Consider the following 21,566-nt stretch of genomic DNA (forward strand, 5'->3'; position numbering starts at 1 on the left):
TGTGTTGATGCATGTATTGATGAGTGTGTTGATGTGTGTGTTGATGTATGTGTTGATGTATGTGTTGATATATGTGTTGATGTATGTGTTGATGAGTGTGTTGATGTGTGTGTTGATGTTTGTGTTCCATCATGTGTGGATGTATGTGTTCCATCATGTGTCCATGTGTGTGTTCCATCATGTGTTGATGTGTGTGTTGATGTGTGTGTTCCATCATGTGTTCAGGTGACGGTGGGCATCGTGGACATCAAGCCCAAGATCAGCTACACCAGTGTTCCACAGCGCGTGCCGCACGCTTTCATGCTGGCCAAGGTCACCAACAGCTCACCCTACACCTTCCTCACAGGGGAGACAAGCATCTTCCTCGACAACACCTTTGTGGGCAAGGTCGGTGCCTCACCACAAGTCTTAGTTGGTTCTTTGTTCAATGCTATATCTTATTGTCCTTTGGGAATTCCCTCAAGAAAATTCTGCCTGCTATCCCTGATAGAATCATGTTTCCCATTTTTTATTTTTTATTTTATTTTTTTATTTTTTTATTTCTCAAGCACCATAGCAAGGCTATAATGTAACTGGGTGCACAATATAAAATAAAGTCTTTGAAAATTATGTTTGCTCTCAAGGGAAAGCAGCCAGGATCAGTAGGTGTTCAAGCAAAAGGATATTTGTAATGTATGAAAGAGCCTTGGCCTGTCTGTGGTCCCAAACTTATGTTTATATGAGCAAGATTGTGAAATTAATCTCACAAGAAAAGGAACACACACACACACACACAACCATACTCACACACACACATGCACACACACACACACACACACACACACACACACACACACAAACACACACAAAAGGAGAAAAAAAAGGAACAGTTGACGTCATATCTTCTTTGAATGGTGTTGCAGGCGTCGATAAAAGACGTGTACCCAATGGAGGTGATGATTGTTGACACGTGTTGTACTGTGCAGGCGTCAATGAAAGACGTGTACCCCATGGAGGTGTTGAATGTTGACACGTGTTGTACTGTGCAGGCGTCGATGAAAGATGTGTACCCCATGGAGGTGATGATTGTTGACACGTGTTGTACTGTGCAGGCGTCGATGAAAGACGTGTACCCCATGGAGGTGTTGATTGTTGACACGTGTTGTACTGTGCAGGCGTCGATGAAAGACGTGTACCCAATGGAGGTGATGATTGTTGACACGTGTTGTACTGTGCAGGCATCGATGAAAGACGTGTACCCCATGGAGGAGTTGATTGTTGACACATGTTGTACTGTGCAGGCGTCGATGAAAGAGGCGTACCCCATGGAGGTGATGATTGTTGACACGTGTTGTACTGTGCAGGCGTCGATGAAAGACGTGTACCCCATGGAGGAGTTGATTGTTGACACGTGTTGTACTGTGCAGGCGTCGATGAAAGAGGCGTACCCAATGGAGGTGATGATTGTTGACACGTGTTGTACTGTGCAGGCATCGATGAAAGACGTGTACCCCATGGAGGAGTTGATTGTTGACACATGTTGTACTGTGCAGGCATCGATGAAAGACGTGTACCCCATGGAGGAGTTCGAATGCTCGCTGGGCGTGGATCCGGCGGTTAAGATCACGTACAAGCCGCAGAAGAAGTACCGCGCGTCATCCGGCCTCATCTCCAAGGTGATCAGCAACACGCATGAGCAGGTGATCGAGATCAAGAACACGCATGACTACAACATCGAAGTCCTGGTCACCGACCAACTGCCGCGCAGCGCTGACGACCGCATCAAGGTAAGGACTCGCTTTGATTGTGATTGGTTGTCAGGACTCTCTTTGATTGTGATTGGTTGTCAGGACTCCTTTGACTTTGATTGGTTGTCAGGACTCTCTTTGGTTGTGATTGGTTGTCAGGACTCTCTTTGGTTGTGATTGGTTGTCAGGACTCTCTTTGATTGTGATTGGTTGTCAGGACACCTTACTGCTGTCTGCTTGCAGGAGAAATGCTAGTGTCTCTTTCTAGGAAAAATACGGGTGTCCAGGAGAAGAAAAAAAACTTTTTCATGTGTACATGTGAAATGCTGTCAGTTTTCTGGTGAAAATCTTGTTAGTTTTTTTAAGAGAAAGATGTGTGGTGCTTTACCTAGGAAGCATTTCGGTCTGTTCACAAGTGTAAGAGTGTGTGTTAAAGTGAAAGATGTGTGTATCTGTTATCAGGTGCACCTGCTGGAGCCTCAGATCGACGCCAAGCACCCTGAGCGCAGCAAGGACAAGGACGTGACCTTGAACAAGAACAACAACCTGGAGTGGAACCTGGAGCTCAAGAAGCAGGAGACGAAGGAGATCACTCTCAAGTACATGGTGGAGCACCCCGCCAGCTTCAACATCTACACCAACGAGTTTCTTGAGAACAAGGCTTAAGCTTAGGATCGCTTGCCCGTGGGAAAGCTTGGGATCACTTGCCCGTGGGATCAAGTCTCATGGCAAAGCTTGGGATCACTTTCCCGTGGGAAGCCTGTAACAAGGCTTGAGCTTGGGATAACTTTCCCCTGGGAAGGCCTGTAACAAGGCTTAAGCTTGGGAATCACTTTCCTCTGGGAAAGCCTGCAGCAGGAGTGCAGCACTCAGTAGTCTGCGTTTTGTAGCTAAGTGTATGCAATCTAACATATTTGTGTTGTACTTTGGTCTTGTGGCAGCAATGGTTGTGTACGTGTGCCTGCTGCAACCTTGGGGGCGTAGCTTAGTGTTAAGAGCATCTGTCTTCACAAAATGCAATCTCTGTCTGGGTGTGCTGACTATTGTTTACATTTCTCATCACATTCTTATGTCATTAACTGTGAGTAGAATGTTTAAAACTTGATCCAGTTTGAAGGCGAAGATTGTCTGTACGCTTTGCTGTCTCCAGTCCAATTGGGGGCACAGTAATAGCATAACTTAGTGTTTCACTCGTCCATTGTCCGACAGGAGACTCCATCATCATCATCATCATCATCATCATCATCATCATCATCATCATCATCATCATCATCATCATCATCATCATCATCATCATCATCATCAACTTAGTGTTAAGCGCATTTTGCTTGAGTTAAGAACATGCCGACTCTGTGTGTATGCCAATACCCCCATGAGCACAACTTGTACGAGAGCAGCATACAATTCTCAGAGGGCAGCAGCATTAGATTTAAAATTAATACTTACTCTGCCCTCTGTGTAATGCATACATGATTTTCACGGCTGGTATCCAATTTTTAAGACCTTGATTTTTGTTTTGTTTTAAATTCTCTGTTCACCACCTCTGTTAATTTAGAATCCCTGTCTTTTAAAACCTGACTTGCTCACATGTTTTTAGATGCTAAAAAGGAGGGCTCTCCACAGTATCTGTGCTCATTTCAGTAAGTTCTCTTCCATTTCTGAGTGTCATTGCTTTTATTTTCTCGCTATTGATGAAACCCATACAACCTGAGAGCCACATTGCTGTAGTTTTGGAAAAGTTTAATGCTTCTTTGGAATGGTTTGAGTAAATTACTATTCTGTTCATAAATTGTGAATGTAAACCATAATTGCCACTCGCACACACAGACTGTTACAGTGTTGTGTGTGTTGTTTCTCTAGTGTGGGACTAGAATAACCCTTCGTGCGTGTGTCACCTTTGTTAACATTTATAGTGGTATGAACTGATCCCTGGAAGAGCTTGTTGAAACTCACTGTTTGATACCACTGGTGATATGCAGGGACTGGTGATATGCAGGGAAGTCTATCTCATACCACTAGTGAAATGCAGGGAAGTCTATCTCCTGCTTTGGAGCTATGTAAATCACACACAGGAAAAATGGAAGAAATGAGTGTCTATCTCTACATTTCTGTTGATGGCAAGAGAGATAACTTTCACACACCCAGTGAACAATAACCTCTGGAAGTGTTATCAGTAACTACAAAGAAAATGCACAGACCATGTGGCTCTTGTTTCTTATTTCTTTGTCTCTTTTATTTTGTCTCCTCCCCTTCCATGCTCCTTCCTCCAACCCCTGTCACATCTCTCTTCATCTTTCTCACAATCACATACACATTTAAAACCATCACGGAGAATTTATTATCTGTTCCAAAAATCTTTCTCAGGCAAGGGTGTAGGAACCTAAATGAACACAGTAAAGACAGTATTAAATAACCATGGAGTGGCATGCTATACCTGCCAGAGGTAAACGTCATCTGCAAACCATGTTCACCCGTTAACTCAGGAATTGTCAGCATCCTATTGTGTAGGCAGCATTTTTACCTGACAGGTATAGAGTGAACCCTGCGCTCACCTTGTGTGGTCAATTCAGAGCAACCTGTCACGCTTAGCTCACCTGTATCGACAGAAATGTTTGTTCCACATTAAGAAAGACACATCATATTGTTTCTGTGGACAGTGTGTGCGATCACTAAAGATAAACGTCAGTCATGCTTACCACACCAGTGACTACAGAAATGTGTGTTCCGCATTAAGAAAGACTTGTTACAATGTGTGTCAGTGGACTTTGGCTTTTACCTGAATTGTTAGCTGTTCCTCATGTTTTTGTGGACAGTGCGTGCGATCTTTGCAGATAAATGTCAGTCGTGCTCCGCACACCTGTGACTACAAGAACTCTTATTTCTTGCCAATAAAAGGAAGACGTTTTTTAGCATGAGTGTACAGGATTGGGTTAACTTGGACATGCTTGTTGCTTGCATGGGAGGTAACTCATAACTGGTCTTTTCTGCTGCACTGTGTTCAATGGTTTTGCGTCTGTTTTAAAGCGGGGGTTGTCAACTGAATGAATGCAGGCTATCATTCCAGCAGAGGGGTGAGTGATTCTGGCTTGGGTATTTCACTAAAACAAGTACTGGCTTGGTACTGGGTACCACTTAAGTTTATTTATATCTCAATAGGGTCGGCCATTGTTGTAACAGTTTCTGGCTTGACTTTGTGGCAGGTACTTTGACTAAAGTAGCACACCAGATGACATTTTTCACTGGTGCACAGAATTTATTATGTAAATGCATGTATTCCTATGTGCTGCATTTTTGATTGCCATGGCCTGGGTAAATTTTATTTTGTATTCTTGGTTTTAAAAACCGGCGCTGTACATTTTTTTTACTTGTTATACAAAACAAATTCCATATAATTTTTGTGTGAGTTTGCGCTTTTGACTCTTATTTGATTTTTGAAGTGATTATGTTAAGAGTTGTGATGATTGTTTATGGCTATTGTATGCTGCAGGGTGTTTCTTGTTTGGGGCTGAACAGGGAAGAGTCCATTGTTATCATTTGACAGTCTGGCCATTCTGCTTTCACCATTTTTTCACAACTTGTTTTTGAAGTGAAGATTAATCAGGTTAACGTGTGTGTAGGGCTTGTTACTGAAAAATCTCATGTTGAGACCCAAGCCGTGTTTGAACCAACAAGAAAGCTGAAGTATGCACAGAACATGTAGGGGCACGCTTGTTGCCTTGCTTTTCTGGGTGATGAACGCTATTGTTTTCCTTGTGCTAGCATCTTGACAGTAGATAGCTTCATTGTACACTTGGTGTTCATTGCTGTGTGTATCGCACTCTGTGTATCTGACACTCCGTGTATCTGATACTCTGCTTGGTGTCTGTTGCTGTCTGTTTGATGTCTGTCGCTGTGTGTATCTCACGCTGTGTATCTGTCACTCTGTGTATCTGACACTCTGTGTATCTGATACTCTGCTTGGTGTCTGTTGCTGTCTGTTTGATGTCTGTCGCTGTGTGTATCTCACTCTGTGTATCTGACACTCTGTGTATCTGACACTCTGTGTATCTGATACTCTGCTTGGTGTCTCTCACTGTGTCAGTGTGTGTATAATGCTCAATCTGCTCAGTGTTTTATTGCTGTGTGTATCTGATACTAATGCTGCGAGTCAGTATTTGATATCCTTTGAAGTGTGTAGACGACTGCAATGTTGTGTATTTGCTATTCTGCTATTCTATCAGTCGTTGTTACTGCATGTCGGTCTCTATTAGGTGTCTTGGATGATGTGTAACTGCTATCCTGCTGTGTTTTTCTTGGATATCAGCAATGAATTTTTATTAAACTTTACGTCGAGCTCTTATTCTGTCCAAGATGCTTGGGCATTTTATACACTGCAATTAATGCTCCTTACTCTCTGTGAGTGAAATCCTGTCGTCGGTCTGTATGTTGTTCTAACGTTCCGCTTGCTGCGCTGTAAAGTGGCCATGTATGTTTGTATGCATTTTATACTTGATGTATTTTTATACTCTTTTTTTACTGAAGGCTTTTGCTCCTTTTTTACTTGAAATCTTGCTGAGTATTTTTCTAATTGACTTGATTGTGTTTCTGCACATTGTGCAAAAGCCTTTTCCAGTAGCTGATTCTTTGTACAAGTTGATTTGCTTCTCACTTGTGAAATTGTTAAAGTGTAAATTAATCAATGTTCGTGAGTGATGTCTGTGGTTTTGTAGTTGGAGGTTAGGATGTAGTGAGTACAGGTTGGGGTGTCCTATCAAATAAAAAAAATTAAAAATTGCATTTAAAACAAAGAAGTTAATAAATTGTAGCTTGGTCGGCAGGGACCTTTCACGATGGAGTGAACTTTCTCTGACCTTGACCCAAGTAACTGGTGCTGTTTGGGTTTGTTTGTTTGTTCGTTCATGGGCTGAAACTCCCACGGCTTTTACGTGTATGACCGTTTTTACCCCGCCATTTAGGCAGCCAAACGCCGCTTTCGGAGGAAGCATCCTGGGTATTTTCGTGTTTCTATAACCCACCGAACTCTGACATGGATTACAGGATCTTTTTCGTGCGCACTTGGTCTTGTGCTTGCGTGTACACACGGGGGTGTTCGGACACCGAGGAGAGTCTGCACACAAAGTTGACTCTGAGAAATAAATCTCTCGCCGAACGTGGGGACGAACGTTATGTTATATGAAGTCTTATATCGCGCGTGTATCTCCAGACTCAGACTCAAGGCGCAGGGATCTATTTATGCCATGTGAGATGGAAATTTTTACACAATACATCACGCATTCACATCGACCAGCAGATCGCAGCCATTTCGGCGCATATCCTACTTTTCACGGCCTATTATTCCAAGTCACACGGGTATTTTGGTGGACATTTTTTATCTATGCCTATACAATTTTGCCAGGAAAGACCCTTTTGTCAATCGTGGGATCTTTAACGTGCACATCCCAATGTAGTGTACACGAACGTGCTGTTTGGGTCACATTCACCCCCCTCTACTCTTGATAAGCAACACCGCAGTAGGCCAGTCCATAATTAATGGCGCCATGCGATTCTTGAGCATGACCAGTGATGCTAATAGTTTTGGCAGTCAGTTAATCATTTTTTCATTCATTGTTGCAAAAAGTGCAGTGGTCAAAGAAATGTAGGGAAAAGGAGTTGAATTTGATGCAAATCAGTGAAAAAAGAGACAGAAATTGTATAAATTTGCCCAAATAAGTGATTGTTTAAGCAAGCATCTTGCCTTTTATACTTAGGGTTGCCTGTTATTAAGTCTCCCCTTCAGCTTTGTTGATGTCATGACCAACGACTCGGACCGTACTTGCCATGCAGTCATTTACATTTTTGAAGAAGTATACTCCCGTACACTTGCCATATCGAAACTTTGTAATGAATTAACGCTGATAAAATGATATATATAATTTATTTCTCGTATTTTAAAGTGTTAAACATTAAAAGTTAACAAACAGCTATACAGTTGATTCATTGGATTTTATTGTTGTTGCTTTCTGAGATTTGCTCCAGTGGATAGCGTTATGTTTCTAGATATTTGAATGCTTTCTTTTGTGACAGTTTTATAAAACCTTTCAAATATGATGTGCAATATGGACATTCACATTGTTGTGGCATATCTTTTGGCCATGACATTTTAATGATAGCATGGCAGCATGTTTTTTGTTATTTGGTTGATTTTGTGTGTGTATGGTTGGGAAGGACAGAGGCTCAATGTGTAGCGATGATAGATTGGTGTTTTCATTGTTTTCAGTAGGAGTGAGGGTAACATTGGATGTTTTCTGTGTTTTGACTTGACCTTAAAGGTATCTGTTAAAGTGTTAGTGTTGTGTTGTGCCGTGTGAAATGAAGCAGTAGCTGGACTACACTGGACAATAAAAGTGAAGGATATTGGGGGATTGTGCTACAGCTTTAAAAAAACAAAACCCCAAAAATGCGTTAGCTGTAGCATGTGCAACGACAGGGAAAAAAGTGCCAGGGAACAATATTTTTGCAAACAGATTTTTTTATGTTGGAAAAGCCTTTTTGTGAAAGAGCTGTTTTCATCCGAACTTGTGTAGAGTTGAAAACCACCAAGTGTTAAACTGCAGTTGTTGTTTTAATGGGATTAAAGATTGTAGAGTTGGAAACCATCTCCTGTGACTAAAATGTAGTGATTTCATTTAAACAGTGTTGTGGGAGCCATGTCACAGGTCACATGTAAATAACGGAGGTCAATCAATGACCTTGGATGTAATGTTCGAACTAGATATGCGCATTTTTGGTCATACAAGGAGGTTATTTTGAACTGGCCTACATTAGTTTCTGATCAATACCATTGCATTGTTACACCCTTAAAAAAGTATCCTAAACTTCTTTTGGCCAGTATAGTATGAGTGTTGTATGGTCTCTTGCATACATTACGGATGGTATTTGTATTGTTTGGTGTATTCTACTAGAACCAGTAGTAGGCAGAGTGTTAATAATACCTCTTACATTTGTTCCGAAATGTATTAACATTGGTAGTGATGTTAGATTTTTGTGCTTTGTCTTGAAAACAGGTTTTATTGTGTCTGCCTTTGGATGTCATCTCTTAAATTATCAGTAGAAATAGGTTAATTGTCTAACGTATAACTGAAAGTATCAGTAGAAATAGGTTAATTGTCTAACTGAAATTATCAGTAGAAATAGGTCATTGACAAACAAATTATCAGTAGAAATAGGTCATTGACTAACTGAGAGTATCAGTAGATATAGGTAACTAACTAACTGCATCCAGGTTTTGTGGTGGCTTTTTTTTGTAGCAAGTGTGTGGTCGCGGGTTAAGGAGTGGGTTGGGGGGGGGGGGGGGGTGATATAGGTGGATTAGCTTACTCACAGTGTACATGATGTAGTAATTACTTTTATAATAGCAACTGAAAGTGTTTTTTTGAAAGAGCAAATTACTTTGGTCAGTAGTGAATACAGGGGGAAATCAGGCGTGCTTTAAAAGCAGTCTTCTCTTTTCCTTGTGTGTAACACTCTTTTGTGTGTGTTGTTTTATTGTGTGTGTTTTTGGGTGGGGTGGGGTGGGGTGGGGATAGTGATATGGTGTTAAGATGCTATTGTTGTTGTTAAATATCAGCTTCAGAGTGATGTTACAAGTCAATGTTGTTGCTGAGGCTGTGTACTGACATGCCAGCATGGCTGTTAGTGTTACATAATAGTTTACCAGCTCTTGCTGCTGTGTTTTTCTGACAGATAGAGACTTTATTACATGCAGGCCAGTATAATCAACCAGTGGACAGCATGATTTGTATTGCTGGGTGTCGTTGCCAGCTGTAGTTTGGAAGTATTTATTTTTATGTGGCTAAAGATATGTTGATCGAGTGAAGGGGGTAGCAGATGGTATGAGTTCAATTTGTTTGATGGGCATTTTTGTATTTAGACAATAATTGTTATAATGGGCATTTTTCTGAGAACCCCCCGCGGGTTAGGGGGAAGAATTTACCTGATGCTCCCCAGCATGTCGTAAGAGGCGACTAACGGATTCTGTTTCTCCTTTTACCCTTGTTAAGTGTTTCTTGTATAGAATATAGTCAATGTTTGTAAAGATTTTAGTCAAGCAGTATGTAAGAAATGTTAAGTCCTTTGTACTGGAAACTTGCATTCTCCCAGTAAGGTAATATATTGTACTACGTGGCAAGCCCCTGGAGCAATTTTTTGATTAGTGCTTTTGTGAACAAGAAACAATTAACAAGTGGCTCTATCCCATCTCCCCCCCTTTCCCCGTCGCGATATAACCTTCGTGGTTGAAAACGACGTTAAACACCAAATAAAGAAAAGAAAGAAAGATTTTTCTGAGACAGTGATTTGTAATAATGGGCATTTTAGTTGGCAATGATTTGTTTTATTGGAATTTTTCTTCACATCAGATGTGGCTGCAAACACCAGTAGCTGATGAACAAAACTGACAAATATAAGTATAGTGTAAAAGAGATCAAATAACCAAAGGGAAGTAATTAAGCGCTCCAAATGCATGTGACGTGTAATGGATTAAGCGAGAGTTATACGGAATCAATCTCCTGGCACCAGAGAGAATAACAAGCATTGAAATGAACAAGCGACTTTCATCCTCAGTGTAAATGGAATGTAACTTATTGATTTTCAAATAAAAATCAACATGTTTACATATATGCAAACTTTGAATTTGAAAGTTTAAAAATTCAGTTACAAGAGAACAGATAATATATTATTATTATTATTATTATTATGAACATTTGTGCGCCTAATCTAAATATAGCCCTAGGCGCTTACAAAATATAAAATACATAGTGAACATTATACGAAACACAAATCGACAAGGACTCATACACTCACAGACAGGCGCACAGCGAGAACGCGACGCACTCACTCATACCAACTACAGGCACATGCATTCTAGACGGAAAAACAGTCGTAAATAAATAAATAAAGTATTGGATACATAAAGTTTGTTGAGAGAAGAAGAATAGAGCTGGAAAGGGAAGAAAAAGGAGAAAGAAAGAGACAGATCAAGGACCAGCAGGAGAGGGTGATGTGTGGTCATTAACGGACTAGTGAGGGAAGAGGTGTGTTTTGAGTGAGGTTTTGAATGATTGCATAGATGTGGAGTGCCTGAGTGAATGCGGGAGTTGGTTCCAGATGGATGGGGCCTGGTAGGAGAAGGTGCGCTGGCCATATGTTTTGGTGCGTGCTGATGGTATCCTAAAAAGGCGGGTGTCTGCGGAGGATCTTAGGGAGCGAGAGGGGGAGTAGACATCAAGAAGGTCAGAAAGATAGCTAGGGGACGATAGATCAAAGTTTCTGAAGCAGAGTGTGGAGATCTTGAACTGAATCCTCTGTTGAACAGGCAGCCAGTGTAGGGTTTGAAGAAGAGGGGTGATGTGGTCATGCTTGGAAGAACGAAAGATGAGGCGGGCGGCATGATTCTGAACACGCTGAAGCTTTTCGATGATGTAGTTGGGAGAGCCAGATAGAATGGAATTGCAATAATCGAGTCGGGATAGGACAAAGGCGCAGAGCAGAGTTTTAGTTCTGGAATCTCGGGCTGTGCATAGAAAGCAGACGACACTGTGTACTGTTTCTGGTAAAGTGAAAAGTTTACACCGCCTGTTGCTTCGTTCACTGAGGCGTAGGTAACAAGACGTAACTTAGAAATTGCTTTTTGTATTTGATACACTATGACTGCTCTTGACCTGCTGACCAGACACAAATGATTACAGTTGTTATTCTAACTCTACGTCTTCTTCTTCGTCGTTCACTTCGTCGTCTTCTGTATGAAAACAACACATTTAACCTTCAGATTATTAATAAGTCACATACTGCAGATTGTTTTCAAATACTGTAATTTTGGGGGGGTATATTTGTTACTGGACCCCCCACGGGTTAGGGGGAAGAATTTACCCGATGCTCCCCAGCATGTCGTAAGAGGCGACTAAGGGATTCTGTTTCTCCTTTTACCCTTGTTAAGTGTTTCTTGTATAGAATATAGTCAATTTTTGTAAAGATTTTAGTCAAGCAGTATGTAAGAAATGTTATGTCCTTTGTACTGGAAACTTGCATTCTCCCAGTAAGGTAATATATTGTACTACGTTGCAGCCCCTGGAGCAAATTTTTGATTAGTGCTTTTGTGAACAAGAAACAATTGACAAGTGGCTCTATCCCATCTCCCCCCTTTCCCCGTTGCGATATAACCTTCGTGGTTGAAAACGACATTAAACACCAAATAAAGAAAGAAAGAATTTGTTACTGGTACTTACTTTGGCAGCAGAAACAAAGCACTGATGTGCCACAGTTTGTGTTTTGCTGCTTTAAAAATATTGAATATACATGTACATGTGTTCTATTTGTATTTGCGATAAGAGTTCTCTGTGAATAGTTGCTCAGTATAATTATATACCCATCAGGGTGTTGTTGATTTTTCAACGTTTTTGCTGTTCTTGTTATGCTGCTACTAATTAGTGATAGAAATATGTATGTGGTAGATCAGTGAATAAAATTCTCTTGGCTGTTTGCTGTTACCTCTGTGTGTTTGTAGGTAGTGTGTGAGTTGAGTGTGTGGGCTCTGTATGACTATGAGTATTTGTGTGTTAATGTTTGAGAGAGAAGTTCGTGTGTGTGTGTGTCAATTGTGTGAGACAGAGACAGATCGACCCCCCCGCGGGTTAGGGGGAAGGATTTACCCCTCCCTGGTCCCCCCGCGGGTTAGGGGGAAGAATTTACCTGATGCTCCCCAGCATGTCGTACAAGGTGACTAACGGATTCTGTTTCTCCTTTTACCCTTGTTAAGTGTTTCTTGTATAGAATATAGTCAATGTTTGTAAAGATTTTAGTCAAGCAGTATGTAAGAAATGTTAAGTCCTTTGTACTGGAAACTTGCATTCTCCCAGTAAGGTCATATATTGTACTACGTTGCAAGCCCCTGGAGCAATTTTTTGATTAGTGCTTTTGTGAACAAGAAACAATTAACAAGTGGCTCTATCCCATCTCCTCCCCTTTCCTCGTCGCGATATAACCTTCGTGGTTGAAATCGACGTTAAACACTAAATAAAGAAAGAAAGAAAGAGACAGATCGAGAAAGAGAGATGGTGTGGTTGCACGGGTGAGACTGATTGTGTGTGTGTGTGTGTGCAGAAAAGAAGATGTAATTGGTAAAACATACTTCAAATGTTTCATCCTTGTCCCCTCTAAACTAACAGACTTCAGGGGGAAAAACACTCCCACACAAACAGAACACTGAATCATTTGGCTAAACCAGAAACATGTCTCTAGTGTGACCTGACTTACATGATCAAAAACAACAAAATAAAAGCAGATAAAGAATGTTTTCTTTAAACTGCGTGTGCAATTATTGACAAAAATGGTTGTGTGAAGAAAAAAGTTCAGGCAATCGTGCAGTTCAAAGGACAGCTCGTTGTTATCTCCCTTGTCGGTCACTCTTTTGCATGTTGAGTCAAGCTTGTCCTTAGACATCAAGATGGCGACCTTGAGAGGTGCTGTCGCTCTGTCGAAGGCACTGCGGCCGTTTATGCGCAAACATGGGCTTTCCACGACAGCAGTTCTAACCAGTGAGTGATTTTTTTCGCGTTTAAACTGAAAAATAAAGGTTGCAATGTCCACAAGATAGAAATGTATAATCATTGTCGCTGTCGGTTCCACCGCTATGTTCTGCATGGATTCAGTCAGAGGACGGTGGTTGCTGCGGGGGTATCTGAAGGAACTATTTCTACTTCGTTATTATGAAGAACACAGTAGATTCACAGGGACGTTCTCACTTGATGCTGCGCTTACACACACACACACACACACACACACACACACACACACACATACACACGCGTCTACAGGTAGGACGTCAGTCGGCCTTGTTGATCTCACAAAAACTCCATACTCATTGTCTGTTAACTTTACTGACAATAATCCAATGTATATATCTACAGAAACCAGCTAGCTGTCAGTTTCAATGTCAGTGTTCTCTGTGTGCGGCAGACTGGAACAAGGACTGGAAGCCTGGCCCGTTTCCCCAAACAGCAGAGGAGCGTGCGGCAGCGGCCAAGCGCTACGGACTGAGGGTGGAGGACTATGACGTGTACGACAACGACGGCATGGGCTACGGTGACTATCCCAAGCTGCCCTTCGCCTCTGGTGACTCCAGGGATCCCTACGAGGACTGGGACATCCCTGAGCTGAAGAGGAACTTTGGTGAACCGGTGAGGACGCTTAGAATCAGGCATAAAGGACACTTTGTAATTTACAGAAACTACCAGTACCACACATAGTGGTTTCAGAGAATTTGTGTCAATCAGAAACTACCACATGTTTCATGTTCTCTGTGTTATAAATAATAGTGATCAATTCTTTTCTCTCACCTAAACTTCCCACTTAAAATTAAGTAGAAGTGCAATGCCAAAGCACTGCATACCCCCAGCGAAGGACAAATCGCCTCGTTCTGTCTCTCGTTCTGTCTCTCTCTGTCGGTCTCTCTCTGTCGGTCTCTCTCTCTCTCACTCACACACACACACACACACATACTCACACACACATACTCACACACACATACGCGAACATACACACACACACACGGCTGTTCTCCCTCCCCCTTTCTCTCTCTCTCTCCTCTCTCTCTTTCTCTCTCTCTCTCTTGAACACACACACAAGCAAACAGGTTGTCGCAGGTTAACACAGGTTGTCGCGCACACATGGCGACATGCACACTCACACAGTAACACAATCCTTCATATAGACAATCGCTGGTCTCCCCACTCCTCTCTCTCTCTCTCTCTCTCTCTCTCTCTCTCTCTCTCTCTTGCACACACAAACGCAAACAGGTTGTCGCAGGTTGACACACGTTGTCACAGGTTGTCGCGCACGCATAAACACTCACTCCAACATAGCCTTCATCTACACAATCGGCTGGTCTCTCCACTCCTTTCTCTTCCGCTCTCGCTTTTTGTCACACACACACACAGACACTCGGCTGTTGTCTTCCCACCTCTCTCGCCCTCTTACTCTAACACACACACACGTGAACACACACACACACACACGTGAACACACACGCACACACACACACACGTACATACACACACACGCAACACACACACACGCACGCACGCATACACGCGCACACACACAAACACAGTAACACATTTGCACTGAAATATATACAAACACACATACACCACGCGCGTGTAATTTTGTTATGTTACCACTGGGGGTCTTGCCGAATGATTGAACAGCTTTAACAAAACAATTTGGCTGTGGAGGGAGGGGGGGGGGCACGAGCTCCCAGAGACACCCCCCCCCCCCCCTCGTCCAGCCCTGCGCACACACAGACAGTAACACATAGTGCACTCAAATACTGAAATAGACAAACACACCCACGCCACGCACGCGAGAGAAAAGCCCCAGAGAGGGGATGACGTCACGATGCATTGACGTCAGAACATCTTGACGTCATCTAATTGCGCGAGTACTATGCCGTAGTCTAGGAAATTCTACCCCAAGATATTAGCCCTGGGTGGCCGCGGATCAAAAATCGAAGAATTGGTCGGTACTCACCGTATTTTAGTTAGTATGTTCCCAATTTTTTGTGAACTTCCATCCTCAACTGTAGCCTTAGTTAGGGCACAAAGGTTCCTTCTTTATCATGTATTATCGGCATGAACATTTTTCAAGTCGCTTACAGTATAGCGTTCGTGGGATACCTCCAGCTTTGCTGGGATAAAACTTAGTTTATGTGACTGGTTTTTTTTTATTACTAATACTAGTAATAGTGAATTAATAATTTAATGTGGAACTGAGTTTGACGTTTGTGAAACAGTGAACAAGAAGGCCTGAATCATGTTGGTATTATTTAAGTCTTGCATTATGATAATAATAACTGTATGTGATCGACTCCATGAATGCAGTTGATTTGACTTACTGGTAGTTCAAGATCAGGTCCATTCAGTCAGCTGTTAGTGATGACTGCTGTTGTAGATCATTGTGTGTCATGTTTATACTCATGAAATGAATGGTTTTGGTTGACAGCTGCACGCCTTGGCCGACATCATTGGGGAGGACCGATGGGACGCCAATGCCAAGCCCAGATACTCCTAGTAAGTACACAACGTGGAACCCAGATATTAAGATACTCTTGTTCAGTTTCAGTCTTTCCTTGTTTGTCAGCATCATCACAATTGTGACAGTAGCTTGAGTTTCCGTGTTTGGCAACCACAGTCTCTGTCTGACAGTGATGTTATTTCTCCTTCTTGTCAGTATCAAAAATGACTGTGACAAAATTCTCTAGTTTGTTGGCTGACACATTTCTAAAAGATGCGAGTTGTCTTGTTGCAGCCTGAACATGTTCCTGACACTGGGAGCCGTCCTGGGAACACTGGCAACCATCTACTACCTGACACTGCCCTACCCTCTCTTCTTGCCTGCCGTGAGTTGTGTGTGTGTGTGTTACCTGTTGCTGCCCTACCCCCTCTTCTTGTCGTGAGTTGTGTGTGTGTCTGTGTGTGTCTGAGAAAGACAGAGAGAGAGTGTGTGTATGGTTGCCACTCTTCCGGCAAGGTGCCGGAATTCCGGTTTTTGAAAATGTCCACAGCCGGAAATTCCGGGTTTTCAATTTTGTTGCAAAAAAAAAAATTCAGAGAGAAAAAAATCGCAGTTCGTTTCGCTCGGTTGAATTTTGACTAGAGATTCCGATCCGAGTTTTGAAGCTATTTTGGCGGGAGGAGAGAATCCGGGCATTGCTAAAGCCGCCATTATTCTCGGTGGATGCGATTTGTCGATGCTAGGAAGTTTGTTGTGAAAACCGTTGCAAATTTCGCTTCAACATGCCGTACATCAGTGAGGATGACGATCCATCTAAGCTTGAGAAACTGGAGGCGGGTATAAAAAACAAGTGGAAGTGGGAATGGCTAGCAGAGAAGAACGACACGAACACAGAGGATCGAACTTCGCTGAAGAAGATACATTTTTTTATGCATTTTTCCTGGACTTCTGAAACTGTATTGTTCAAGATCTACAATTTTTCTGTCAGTGTCATTTTGGAGGACTATCACCAACTACATATGGCTTAGTTTTAGGACTTCAACCACTGAAACATTTAGCTAAATTTGTTCTGTTTACCAACTTCATAACTGTGTTGCAGTTTATTATTCTTGGAATTAACATGTCATGGTGTGTGGTGACAAGGTTAGGTAGTTGAAGTTCACATTGGATTCATGCAACAAGTTTTTGTTTCTCGAGCTTTTGTTTGTTTGTTCGTTCATGGGCTGAAACTCCCACGGCTTTTACGTGTATGACCGTTTTTACCCCGCCATTTAGGCAGCCATACGCCGCTTTCGGAGGAAGCATGCTGGGTATTTTCGTGTGTCTATAACCCACCGAACTCTGACATGGATTACAGGATCTTTTTCGTGCGCACTTGGTCTTGTGCTTGCGTGTACACACGGGGGTGTTCGGACACCGAGGAGAGTCTGCACACAAAGTTGACTCTGAGAAATAAATCTCTCGCCGAACGTGTTTCTCGAGCTGAGAGTGAGGTAGACCCAACATCCCAGAACTGAAAACTTTTTGATTGGAAACACAATTTCCCTGGACTTCAGGTAGGACTTTTTGTTTAGTGTGAACTGAACTGTTCATGAGCTTTTGTCTGTTGATTAATTAAGTCTTTGTTGTGCTGTTATCAATTGCTTTGAAGGAGGATATTATTTTTGCTGTTTTGTGTAAATAGTTAGCAGGAGAGGCCAAATAATCGCTTTCAGATTTTCAAAATTTTCAACATACGGGGGGCGCTGCCCCTGCACTCCACATACTTTCAGGTTTTTCATTTTTTGGGAGTGGCAACCATGTGTGTGTGTGTTTGTGTGCGAGAGAGAAAGAGAGAGAGTTTGTGTACGTGAACGAAAGTGCTGAAAACATTGTTTTCTTTCTGTCTTTATTTGGTGTTTAACGTCGTTTTCAACCACGAAGGTTATATCGCGACGGGGAAAGGGGGGGAGATGGGATAGAGCCACTTGTTAATTGTTTCTTGTTCACAAAAGCACAAATCAAAAAATTGCTCCAGGGGCTTGCAACGTAGTACAATATATGACCTTACTGGGAGAATGCAAGTTTCCAGTACAAAGGACTTAACATTTCTTACATACTGCTTGACTAAAATCTTTACAAACATTGACTATATTCTATACAAGAAACACTTAACAAGGGTAAAAGGAGAAACAGAATCCGTTAGTCGCCTCTTACGACATGCTGGGGAGCATCGGGTAAATTCTTCCCCCTAACCCGCGGGGGGGTATGAAAACATTGAGTAGCCTTTAATCATTGGTATGAATCACATACGTGCAGTGTGCAACATTAACTCTGCAGGGTTCGTACAGAGTCCTTGAACCCTGGAAAACTCCTTGAAAATTGGAAAACCTTTTCCAGGCCTTGAAAAGTGCTTGAAAATAGAGATTTGTTAAATAGTCATTGAAAAGTACTTGATTTTTCCAAATTGTTGCCTATACATTTCGTCAGCAGCTTGTCTTATTTAAAAAAAAAATGCAACCCCCTTTTTTTCGTCAAATACAGTACACACATTTTGGGAGAATAAAAGATCGAGTGAAAACGAAAACAGACGAACTAACTATTACTAGTCACCCGTAGTTGCTTCCCTTCCCGGAAGTTGGCAAGGAAAACAACTACGGAATGACTAATAGTTTGCAGACGCGGAGAAAATTTGGGGAAAATCATGGCCTTGAAAAGCATTTATTTGGTCCTGGTAATGTCCTTGAAAACTCATTGAATTGTATCAGCTCTGCCCTGCAGGAACCCTGACTCTGTGCGGTATGCGTATATTTGTAAAGTGTTATACATTGAGTAGCCTTTAACCATTGGTATGAATCACATATGTGCAGTGTGCAACGTTAACTCTGTGTGGTATGCATATATTTGTAAAGTGTTATTCAATGTTAAAAAAACGTGAGCATTTTGCAGATGCCAAAGCAGTACCCGCTGAACAACCTTCACCTGGAGAGAGGGGGTCAGCCCGAGGACGCGGTCGCCGTCAAACATTACACCTTTGAACCCGTGGACTAGAACTCCTGTCCACAGTGTCTTCTGTCATTTTAGTGTTTCTTTCTTTCATTAGTGGTTTCAAATGAGTTCTGCTTGGCTGTAAATATTGTATGTTTGAGAGTAAACGCTGAAGGCTGATTTCGAGTTTGCTTTTTTAATGTTGGTTGTTTGTCACAGTGTTTTGAGAATTTGCACTGTTTACTTTTTGTGAACTCGTTCACTCTCTGTCACACACAGGCATGTACACACATGCTCTCTCACACACCATCTTTCTTCCTCTCTCTCTCTTTCTCACACACCATCTTTCTCTCTTCCTCTCTCTCTTTCTCACACACCATCTCTCTTCCTCTCTCTCTCTTTCTCACACACCATCTTTCTTCCTCTCTCTCTCTTTCTCACACACCATCTTTCTTCCTCTCTCTCTCTTTCTCACACACCATCTCTCTTCCTCTCTCTCTCTCTCACACACCATCTCTCTTCCTCTCTCTTTCTCACACACCATCTTTCTTCCTCTCTCTCTCTCTTTCTCACACACCATCTCTCTTCCTCTCTCTCTCTTTCTCACACACCATCTCTCTTCCTCTCTCTCTCTTTCTCACACACTATCTTTCTTCCTCTCTCTCTCTTTCTCACACACCATCTTTCTTCCTCTCTCTCTCTTTCTCACACACCATCTTTCTTCCTCTCTCTCTCTTTCTCACACACACACTTACAGATGAGAATAAACAGACCAAAACACACATTTCAGTTTCATTATTCAGCAATTGGATACAAAACAAACATGAGGGAGAAAGTAAGTTATACAATATTCTTTTTCCACAACAAATCATTGCCATGCAGAGGAACTCGGGCATACATAATTCTGTACACTGTGGACAAGAACTGGGCATGTGGCTACCAGTAATAATGGACATAATATCTTGACTGATTCAAACACATCCGTCATCGCTGTAGTAGGTGTATTTGTAATGTGATAGTAAAACAACACAAGCAGCTTGTAGAACCAAAACTGACTGATTGAATTCAATCACTGTTGCAGGTGTAACTATGTGATAGTAACTCAGCACAAGCAGCTTGTAGAATCAAAACTGACTGATTGAATTCGATCACTGTTGCAGGTGTAACTATGTGATAGTAACTCAGCACAAGCAGCTTGTAGAATCAAAACTGACTGATTGAATTCGATCACTGTTGCAGGTGTAACTATGTGATAGTAAATCAGCACAAGCAGCTTGTAGAACCAAAACTGACTGATTGAATTCAACCACTGTTGTAGGCGTAACCACACTACTCACAAAAAGTTATGGATCACTATGAGAAAACAGGTGCTCAATAAAATCAGTTCGCTACTGTTATTTATTTCTCAGTCAAACCAAATTGTTATGAATTCTTGTTCAGCTGTAAGTGGGCGATGTGCTAATGGGAAAATTGCACGGGATTCTCTACTACTGAGCTTGGTAGCAAAAGAAAAAGCAGAAACTTTCGAAAAAGGACCTTGTTTTGGACCGTTCAGCCCGAACACATTGCACAAGCCACATGGAAAAACCATTATGCACGTGCAAGCACTGCTGTTTATGTGTGAGATGCTGTCATTTGCTTGGCTTTTTTTGAGAAGACATACCACCTGTATTTGGCATTATCTGACAATGCCTCCACGATGAAAATTAAACGAGTTTGAGAGGGGACGAGCTGTTGCATGGTTCCAAGATGGTGTCCCCAAGCGAGAAGTGGCCAGACGACTTCACGTGTCCATCTCGGTCATTGTCAGACTGATTCAACGTTTCACAGCCACTGGGAGGGTCCAGGAAAGACGCAGACCTGGGCGACCAAAGAAGACAACTCCACGTGAAGATCGTCTCATTGAACGACTAGCCTTGCAAACAAGAACAGCCTCTTCCAGCATTATTCGAAGGCAGCTGAGGGTGGCTACTAACACCAACATCAGCCAGCAGACCATACGAAATCGCCTTCATGGGTTTAACCTCCGTTCTCGTCGCCCAGCTGTACGGCCACGCCACGCCATAGGGCAGCACGCCGCGCCTTCTGCAGATGTCACGTGAGGTGGACACGTCAGCAATGGTCCCAGGTCCTGTTCAGTGATGAATCACGCTTCACCCTGAACCACGACGACTGACTGAGCGTCTGGAGGCGCCAAAGGGAACGCTACATTGACGCCACTGTCCAAGAAAAGGTGGCCTTTGCTGGAGGTTCTGTAATGGTCTGGGGGGCCTTCAGCCTTCACCACAGAATACCCTTGTGTCATGTACAGGGTAACCTGACTGGCCTTCGATACTGGGATGAGATCCTTCGACCGCTGGCTGTGCCTACACTGCAGCAGATGGGACCGCAGGCTGTCTACCAGGATGACAACGCTCGCCCCCACAGGGCAAGGGTGGTCAACGACTTCCTGCAGCAATCTGGAGTCAACAGAATGGAAAGGCCAGCATGCAGTCCCGATCTCCACCCGATTGAGAACCTCTGGGATGAGTTGGATCGCAAAGTGAGGAGCAACCACCCCCCTCCCAGGGATGTCCAGCACCTCTACCAGATGCTGCAGGCTGGGTGGCAGGCGCTTCCACAGAGGATCTTCACCACCCTGGTCAACTCGATGAAGACTCGCTGTGTCGAGTGCCAGAACAGCCAGGGCGGTTACCCGCATTACTGAACTTTTGGGAGCATCTGAATGCCATGTCTTGTGATTTGAACGACTTTGTGAAATTAAATTTCGATACGTACACACTTTGATAAAATGTACAGACCTAACGATTGCTCGAAATTGAAGGA

General features: G+C 42.6%; 2 protein-coding genes across 2 annotated transcripts in view; both read left to right on the plus strand.

Annotated features, from left to right (window-relative positions):
• Nucleotides 1–8,155, plus strand: part of LOC138961138 (protein F37C4.5-like) — a 34,172-nt gene extending 26,017 nt beyond the window's left edge. The window contains exons 10-12 of the mRNA XM_070332737.1: nt 226–387; nt 1,533–1,766; nt 2,190–8,155. Of these exons, the coding sequence (XP_070188838.1) occupies nt 226–387; nt 1,533–1,766; nt 2,190–2,393 (600 nt within the window). The 3' untranslated portion in view covers nt 2,394–8,155. The remainder of the gene's footprint in view (nt 1–225; nt 388–1,532; nt 1,767–2,189) is intronic.
• Nucleotides 8,156–13,143: 4,988 nt separating this feature from the next.
• On the plus strand, nt 13,144–18,920 carry LOC138961927 (NADH dehydrogenase [ubiquinone] 1 beta subcomplex subunit 8, mitochondrial-like). The gene is made up of 5 exons (XM_070333607.1): nt 13,144–13,297; nt 13,719–13,939; nt 15,762–15,829; nt 16,068–16,158; nt 18,702–18,920. The coding sequence occupies exons 1-5, from the start codon at nt 13,207–13,209 to the stop codon at nt 18,801–18,803; spliced, it is 573 nt and encodes a 190-aa protein (XP_070189708.1). The 5' UTR covers nt 13,144–13,206; the 3' UTR covers nt 18,804–18,920.
• The last annotated feature ends 2,646 nt before the right edge of the window (nt 18,921–21,566 follow it).

This window comes from Littorina saxatilis, linkage group LG3 (assembly GCF_037325665.1).
Source record: "Littorina saxatilis isolate snail1 linkage group LG3, US_GU_Lsax_2.0, whole genome shotgun sequence".
Classification (NCBI taxonomy): domain Eukaryota; kingdom Metazoa; phylum Mollusca; class Gastropoda; order Littorinimorpha; family Littorinidae; genus Littorina; species Littorina saxatilis.